This window comes from Meleagris gallopavo, chromosome Z, assembly GCF_000146605.3.
Source record: "Meleagris gallopavo isolate NT-WF06-2002-E0010 breed Aviagen turkey brand Nicholas breeding stock chromosome Z, Turkey_5.1, whole genome shotgun sequence".
In the NCBI taxonomy this organism is placed as follows: domain Eukaryota; kingdom Metazoa; phylum Chordata; class Aves; order Galliformes; family Phasianidae; genus Meleagris; species Meleagris gallopavo.
This window is the reverse complement of record NC_015041.2, coordinates 38,040,478-38,049,637: the sequence shown is the minus strand read 5'-3', so window position 1 is coordinate 38,049,637 and position 9,160 is coordinate 38,040,478. Positions and strand designations below refer to the sequence as shown.

At 37.7% G+C, this 9,160-nt stretch overlaps 1 protein-coding gene across 1 annotated transcript in view; it reads left to right on the top strand.

The window, feature by feature from the left end:
* Positions 1-8,942, top strand: part of LOC100546989 (fructose-1,6-bisphosphatase 1) — a 13,068-nt gene extending 4,126 nt beyond the window's left edge. Inside the window, exons 2-7 of the mRNA XM_019610552.2 lie at positions 1,711-1,898; positions 3,655-3,747; positions 4,767-4,910; positions 6,112-6,249; positions 7,428-7,547; positions 8,545-8,942. Of these exons, the coding sequence (XP_019466097.2) occupies positions 1,711-1,898; positions 3,655-3,747; positions 4,767-4,910; positions 6,112-6,249; positions 7,428-7,547; positions 8,545-8,736 (875 nt within the window). The 3' untranslated portion in view covers positions 8,737-8,942. The remainder of the gene's footprint in view (positions 1-1,710; positions 1,899-3,654; positions 3,748-4,766; positions 4,911-6,111; positions 6,250-7,427; positions 7,548-8,544) is intronic.
* Positions 8,943-9,160: the final 218 nt, after the last annotated feature.

Here is a 9,160-nt window from a genome sequence, read left to right as displayed (position 1 = left end):
TTTTTTTCCACATCATTTTGTAGCGTTGTAAATTTGTGAGGATCTGAAGTCTTCCTCAGGAGCAGGCTGTGGCAGCCAGCAGAACTGACACCAAGGAGCATTGCTCCAGGAGCATCAAGAGGAAATCAGACCTCACAAGGTGTTAAAACAAAAGTAAAACTATTGTAGATAACTACCCAGTGATATAAATCACTGTATTGTTGATGTAAACTGCTTCATTACTTAATGAAAGATGTAGCAGTACCGTGCTATGTACACACTATGTAGTGGAAAACATATTATGGGTGAAGGCAATACAGAGTAGTATTTATTACAAAATGTATTTTTACTATTAGAGAGTTGAAAAGTTTAGTGAAGTTAACAAAATAAAAGCAACTCCAGGAGATAATAAGGATATTCCACTTGTTGCATTTTTGAAGTATTTTGCTCTCTTGACTTCTACTTTTATATGATTGCCATCACTTTCTCATTGTTACATTCTAGCTCTTTCCAGCACCTGCTCTTCTGACCACTGAGGACCAGGGATTCCCACCTCCACTCTTGTTTGCTATGGCTAATGTACCATTCCTCATGTCTCCCTTTGCTGCTGTGCTGAGCTGCCACAGGCTCCATGTCAGTGCACTGCATCCCACACAGGCTGCATGCTGGGCACATCCCCTCCCAGCCCCAGCACTTTGGGTCTGGGGTCTGTAGCTGTTGGGCACATGTGGAGCATACTCCCTACCTTCCTCTCCAAAGTTAGAGTTGGAGGTACAACACTGTCTAGAAATGCTTTCACTCTTGCAGAAAAAATGTTCAAGGTGCCATAGCAGAAACAGAGGCAAACAGACATACGGAGAGTCATGGCAGGTCTCCTGCATGTAGCACACTGCTGCTTTCCTAAGTTCAGCATTATTGCAAAAGACCTGAATACTAGTATTCGGATTGATCAGTGTATCATGGCTGAAGTACGTTAGAGAAATCTCAGTGTGTGCAGAGCTGGGTCTTGTTTTTCTCTGCTGAGAGCTGAACTTCCTGGTCTCTCTTCTGGACGCTTTCAACATCGCCTATCACAAGGTCTGCCGGTACTTCCTGATGCCAGACAGAGTAGTTCTGATTAGCTGGCAAGGCTTTATTTGTGTTTTGTGCTTATGTTTCTCAGTTTTATTCTCAAAGACATGTTTATAGCTTAAAGTGAAAAGCTGAAAGCACTGAACCGTAAAATTGTTGATTTATGTGTGAGCAAAGTATTTGTTTTGGAATTTGTACATGGAACTGCTAATCAAGAGCAAACTATGCTGAGAAGTTACAATGTAACTAGCATGGTCACATTCACTTCTTAAGTATACAGTTTCTAGCACAATCTTAGCTTTTATAGTAAACAGCTGTGACTGGAGATCGAATGAAAGGGACAATGTTTGGGCCTTATAGTTTATATGAAGTAATACAGTTTTGTAATTCAGCCTCCACAGCTTGCTCTAGCTGTATGTGTCTATAACTCTGGGACTATGATTCCTTATTTTATGTACCCCACCTTCAGTGTCTTCTAGATTTTTCATGACACAGGTAATGCTTGCAGGTGTCAGCAAGGATCCATTGGACGGCAAATAAAAAACAGGTGCAAAAACCAGAGAGATCACCCGTTAGTACTGTTTCCTCTTCACTGTTGTTCAAGCATAGACTTGTCAGAAATGGGCTGCTTTGGAAGCTGCAGTGCCCTCCTCTGACTAGTCGCTCTCTCCTTGCCTTACTTTAGGTATGGGATTGCTGGTTCTACCAATGTGACAGGAGATCAGGTGAAGAAGCTGGACATCCTTTCCAATGATTTGGTGATTAACATGCTCAAGTCATCTTTCAGCACATGCGTTATTGTGTCAGAAGAAAACAAGGATGCTGTAATAGTGGAAGCTGACAGAAGGGTTGGTAGTATTAAAAATTCTCAGTACTCTATTTGGGATCAGTCTTTATAATTGTATCTTTTCATATGTGGGAAATTGAAACTGAGCTAAAAATTTCAGAGAACATGTCCATTTCCATAGGCACACAAAATCAGTTTTCAGTTAGGTTGTTCTGTAGCTGCCTGTGTTTTCCTGTCCCTGTGTTTGTCCTGTCTGCTATTTCTGTTCCCAAGACTGGATTTTTAAATTTGTTTCTCTGTTTCTCTCCACCTTCTTTCATGCCTACTTTTTCTTAATTGCAGAGGAAGTGTTTTTCATGTTTCTTTCTCCTGATTTCTGGAGCTGCACTCTGAATCCATCCAGCACTTTTCTAAAGGAATTGTATGAGTAAAGCACTGAGTACCTATTTGTTGAAGATCAGATCTTCAGTTCTCCAGTTCAGGCAAATTCTCCCAGAAGGCATGAAAATAAGATTTTACAGTGACACAAAAAATCATTCTGACTTTTTGATCTTAATTATATTTCCTAGTCTGCATATACTTCTTGAATGATCATAGTTCCTTTTTGCTGGCTAATATTCTGGTGTGTAAAAAAAACATCTGAGTAAAAAGTATAGAGAAAACAAACAGCAAACATAATCCAGGAAGTATTACATTTGTTTTGTCAAAGCAATTGTCTCTTTCTTTGATGAGAATCCCTCAGAATGGATCGTGTTGGCATTGGATAAATTTTAGATCTTCTTTAGATCTGAATAAATGTGATTACAGATCCTCACAGCTCATTGAGGGAAGGCTTGATGCTAATGCTTCTTTTTAAACAAAATGTGAGTTAATATGGCACTTTTCTCAGAATTCCTACCCATATGAAAGCAGAGTATAGCATTCCTGGGTTTAAAAAGTTTTCTGGTTTTCACAGTTGAATTGAATGAAAAGCAGACATGCAAACACATGTGATTATTAGTGACTGCGGACAGGATAAGGGAAAAATGAGCTACATAAAAAGCACAGCTGTTTTCCCTGTACTGGCAGTTTTCTTTTTCTGCAAGAATTCTTAATACAGCCATAGGCAGAAACCACTCCTTTCTGGGGGGACGAGCACCCAGCCCACAGGGCAAAACCAGGAACTGTCTGCAATAATTTCTGAGTTTCTGTCCATTTCTGAGCAGAGGGCTTTGTTACACTCTTTAAAGTGGAATATGCAGTAAAGTGCATAATTTCTGAATGTCAGGTGTCATTTAATCTCTCTAATTTTAGCTCTTAATAATAATAATAAAAAAGATATTCTTGTCTTTTTCCCTAAAATTCAGCATGCAGTCTCATTAGAGGTGAGAAAATGTAGGCTAAATAATAGACATTAGAGGATGTCTATCAAAATGGATCAGCATCAGCATTAGCTTGATATATGAAACTAAAATGATTACTTAATTATTTAAATTAAAACAAAACAAACAAACAAACAAAAAACAAAACAAACAAAAAAAAAACATCACCAGCTTTGGTGTTTCATTATCTGTTACTTACTTTAAGGATTCCTCAGATTCTACTGTGGCACAAATCACAGTTGTAATTAAGAATGAAATGCAAGTCAGATTTCTTTCAATTATGGAATTCTGTTCCTTCATAATCTACAAGAGCATTTTAATTTATATTGATTTTGAAGCGTACGTTCATCTACTGAATACTTTTATTTGTAGGAGGTACAATAATAATACATATTATATTATATTACAACAATAAGCAAATGTTACTATTTTATGTCACACACTTTATATTTTTAGGGTAAATACATAGTCTGCATAGACCCTCTGGATGGATCATCTAACATTGACTGTCTTGTTTCCATTGGGACCATCTTTGGCATCTATAGAAAGGTAAAATGCTTTCTTATAGGATGGGAAAAAATATTATTGTGCACCTTTGAATGAAATAGAATTGCATACAAAAATTTAATAAAATCTAACTAAACTTACTTGTGAGAGACTTTCCAGGACTGACTGTAAGTTAAGTCTGCTGTTTCAGATGCTTGTATAAAAGATTTGCATCACTGTATTAGGAGATGGACATTAGAAGAATATGGAAGCCTTGCTGATATTTAATTAGTCAGCTAGAGGAGTCACCCCTTACGAACATAGCTGGTATTAGATTTATAAATAATTTTCTTAAGACAAAATACCATGTGATTGTTATCTACATGGGAAATGCGCTTTCAGGTTTTCTTCTTCTCTGTACTAATAGTTATGTTAGCCTGAGGACAGGCTTCAAATGTAAATCAGAGCTGAAATATGGCATGTGCATTTCAGTGTCTAATTCTCTCTGAAAGGCAGAAACCTTGTCTGAAAAGCCTGAAATACTGGACTTACATGTCACAAGATGGGGGAAATAGTAAGTCAGATAAAAACACACCCAACTGTCTGTTTTAATCATCTTTTGTACGTTCTCACATCCCTTAAAGTAACTATTTCCCAATTCATTTTTCGATGAAGCAAAGGAAATAAACAACTCTAGACATTTTGCTCAGCTGTAAACTCCATGAGTCATTTTTCATTGCTTGCTTTTCAATTATGCCTTGGAGTTTTGCTTCCAGTTATGTTCATCACCACCTACAAGGAGGTGCGCAGCTCTATATTATCACCTTAATCCTTTCCTGTTTCCTGCATTCCAACAAGACTTATATAAGAGCATTTCTAGATGAATGTGTTTGTCTCTTCCATATAATTTGTTCATTATACGTAATGCATACAATAATAAAACACATCTACTAGGAATCCTAATTGTAAGCCATGCAAGAATTTGTGCTTGGATATGCAGCAGATGATTCCTATCTCAGAGTTCAGTTATATTATATACCAGATTTAAAAAATGAAGTAATTCTTTGTGCTTCTTATTCTAGGTATCCCCTGATGAACCTACTGGGAAAGATGCTTTACAGCCAGGGCGTAATCTTGTGGCTGCGGGTTATGCTCTCTATGGGAGTGCCACAATGCTGGTACTGGCTACTTCTGCTGGAGGTGTCAACTGTTTTATGCTTGATCCGGTGAGAATGTCTTCTGTTTATTTGTTTGTTAGGGATGACAAGATACTGTCTGTAAGACTCATTTGTTCATCAGAAAGGTCAAAGGAGCAATTTTCAAATTAAAGCTGATGTGGAAAAATGAAGTACATTCTGTAACCTGTCAAAACTAAGATCAAGAGATTTTTGCACTCTGCCTGCCTGCTACAGTCAGCAATTCAGCAATGGGAAGACAGTCAAATCAGTGAAGCAGATGTGCAGTGTGTGTCAAATAATGTGGCATTTAAAACAAGGTATTTTCTGCAATGCAGAAGGCAGCTGAGTATTTTTTATGCCTTTTTTTCTTAATGCTAGGGTCTTAGTAAACTGTTGAAGCAGAGATTCTTAACTTTCTTCTATATTTTCAGATCTCACCATGATGAGTAAAAGAGTAAGTGATGTGTGTGAATGTATTAGACATTGTAGAACATACTGATGTGTAAGTTTTAAAATCAAAGGCATATTGACCACGGCAGAAAGTTGTTTGCTATAATAACCCATATTTGTGTTATCAGTTAACCAGAACGTGGCACCTGCCTGCATTAAGGTTTTAGAACCTGCAGCTGTCAAGAGGCAGGAAATATAATGTGGTGCTCCCTGTAAAATAAAAGCTTAATTAGCTGCATGTGTTTTTGTTTATATTCAGATAGGAGACAGCTTTGAGCATGTATGAATGTTATTTTGTTTGCTTTAACTAACACAGACATTTACACCATTGAAAACTAAACAGCCCAGCCCTTGGCTACAGAGATCAAATCTCTTGGCTTCAGTCTTCTAGTGAGCCCAAGCTAGGACAAACTAGAGTGTATTAATATCTATTTGGAAACATTTGCATATTGCTTCATCTGGCACTCTCAGTTTCTGAACTCTTCATAGCTATTCCTTTGTTATGGGTTTAGCAAAAGTATGGAGAGCTAAATGAATTTACAGGCAACAGCATTATTTTTTTTATATAGAAAACTGAGAGAAAGCTGGAAATGGTAGTATAAAGAAGCTTGCATGACCCCATGATTCCTGCTCTAAGCTGTATCTAAATAGCAAATACCACCTTTTTCACAGATATTGAATCATTAAAGAAAGTAGCAGCTCTAGTGATTATTTCCTAAGCTGTGTATATGATTGGCTTTCACTTTATAAATAAATGAGAAAACAACATTGACATGTTATTTTTCTTTCTTATTTTTAGGCAATTGGAGAATTCATTTTGGTTGATAGGGATGTGAAAATCAAAAAGAAGGGGAGTATCTACAGTCTCAATGAAGGCTATGCCAAATACTTTGATTCTGCAGTCACTGAATATCTCAGGAAGAAGAAATTTCCTGAGGTAAAAAATGCAGTTTCAGAGAAGCTTTCTGACCATGAGTTACACTTAGCAATTCCTGCCTTAACATCAGTTACTGCCTCATGTATGATGTTCCAGAGCTTGCTTGTTTTCTTTTTTTAAAATCTATTTAAAATGTATCTGTGTGTGTAGGACTGCTAGTTAGAGCAGCTGACCTTCAGTATTATACTCCATCTCTGCTTTTCCTTCCTTTTCTTCTTTATTTTCTGATTTTGGCCAGGGGTCTGAGTAACTGTTCTTGGGTTAAAACTGGGCATTCAGTGGTAAAGTAGAGAGGAAGTGTCATCTGATGATGAAGAAACATTTTCTACAGGCATTTTAGGTTGCTGCTGCCCCACTGCAGCATCTGATTAGATGTAGAAGCTGAGTGGGGGTGTTGACCTTGTGCTCAGTGATAACATGGGCTGTGTCCCCAGGAGCCTCTCATGTGAAAAGTTCATGTTCTTTCAAGGTCTGCTTTGTGATCATGCAGCTTCCTGGTATCGGAAGGCCTGAAGCTCTGAGGAATACCCACAGAAACATATCCATTCTTACACTTTCCTTCTGTCCTCACTGCAGTTATTAGGTGAATAACAGTGTCAACATGTAGTACTGTTCATCTCCATTCTTGTACGAAGACTGTACTTATTCTGGTGACTTGTAGGTTTAAGGTGCTGTTTATTAAGATACGAAAATGATACTGAAAGATGCTATCTGCAGTGTATTGAGGAACAAATTTTAGTAGTCAAATGTTAACTTTCTGTTAACAAAAGAGCTGTAAAAACTGAAGCAAAAGGATAAAAAGAATTACTAACAATTACTTCTTTTGCTTTTTTTTTTTCCTCCTCATTACAATAGAATAAAAACCTAACATCAGTTTCCACCACTGGATCTTTTTGCTACTAGAAATGTAGTGTTTTCCAAGGGTTAGAGCACTGTTGGAGAGCTGGGCAGCATTTTCTGCTGTTGGCACCACCACTCATCCACTCTGAGATCTTCCATCTGTTCTTTTCCTTGCACTTTCCCAATTAGAAAATGAGGAAGAAACTGAATTTTTATCCTAAAGTACTATGAACTGCAGCATGGAGGAGGTAGATGTTACAACCACTAAGAATTAAAAAAAAAAAACAAACTAACCTGATGTACTCAAAAGTTACGTTTATTTGAATGTCTTTCTATAGGATGGCAGTTCACCATATGGTGGAAGGTACATAGGATCTATGGTGGCTGATGTACATCGCACGCTGGTGTATGGAGGAATTTTTCTGTATCCTGCTAACTCCAAAAGTCCTAAAGGGAAGGTAAATCTGCATAAGTCCAATTACAGAAGAAGTTGCATTACGCAGATATTTTACTGTCACAGATGAGTATTTTGATTCCAGAATGTAATTCTTACAACTACTTGGAAGCTTGTATCTCTGATATGCACATATGACCCACTCTTTGCACGCTATCACAGGAGACAGCAACCTATTGTCAGACACCAATTTAGGGCTGCTTCTAGCCTTGTCAACTGTACTGATTTTTTTCGTTATATTCACATGAGTATAGATCATGGATCATCAGCAGGAACACACTTGGGAATGTTTGTTTAAGCAGTCTTCTCCATACCATCTCTGCACAAACCATGGTGTCCCCAGTTAAGCAGAAAAATTACAAAACAAAATAAAGGGTTCACACTATGCTGAGATTCCGATTACAATCTGAGATATCAGAAGCTTAAATGTAATGCGCTCCTTAAGAGAAGCTCTGCTGAACAGGAAAACCTCTGCATTTTTTTCTTAATGGTGCTGCCTCATGTGGAGGAACCATGCTTGGCTGCTTCTGCAGGGTAACAGACAGTCCCTTGTGGAAAAGCACGCTCTTAGGGGCTGACAGGGCAACTATTTGTTCAGCAAAGACCTTTCATCTGTTTTGTAACTGTCCATAAATTATTGCTTCAGGTTGCAGATAAGATTCAGTTACTCATTAGAGAAACCTAATGGCATACTCAGGGCCACTGTTTTTCTTACTATACGATCTGCTGCCTTGTTAAAGGCTGTGTCTTACATATGAGCTTTATCTCTGTTGTAAAGAGCACAATGCAAACATGAACTATGGAGAAAGCACTCAAACTGAGCAAATCCAGCATTCTTCCTGCTTTGTTTACAGTAAAAATACATACAATTCTGGAGTCAAGTTTGTATTAAGTATGGAGTACTACAAGTGTTGATTGGCTTTAAATCAATTGCCGGAGAGTTATGTGATTGTGAGCATTGCCTGGATTGACCACTGTCATTTTGATTTTTTGCCTTACAGCTGAGACTGCTCTATGAATGCAATCCCATGGCTTTTGTTATTGAGAAAGCTGGGGGAATAGCAACAACAGGGCATCAGTCAATACTAGATATAGTGCCTGAGGATATCCACCAAAGAGTGCCTGTTGTCTTGGGATCTCCTGATGATGTGAAGGAGTACCTGGAAATTGTCAAAAAACATGCAGCTAAATGAAGAAGGCCTGCTGCAGTCACTATGCAGATGGGAAGGAATGCCTTAAAGCTAAACCAAAGAACATATTGCAAGTCCGAACTGTCAGGCCTTTGTAACAAGAAAGGGGATAAGTCACATTTTCGTAAGCTTTTTTTTTAAAATGCGGTTGTACTGTAAAACAAAAGGCATTAAAAGATTGTATTAAAGGAAGCATTGAAAGAAAACAAGGGGAAAATGTTTGGTTTTTTTATTTATCTTTTTTAATTACACGGAATCTCTGATACTACAAGAAAAGATTGTGCTATGTTCACTGATACCTAACTTTCTCAAAAAAACAATATTGTCACCAGAATGTCTTATTCTGTCCTCTACTAAAGATCAGCCTCTTACAGTGAGTAACCCTTCCTTGACCAGTCCATAGTTCTTTGATGAAAATATAAAGGCT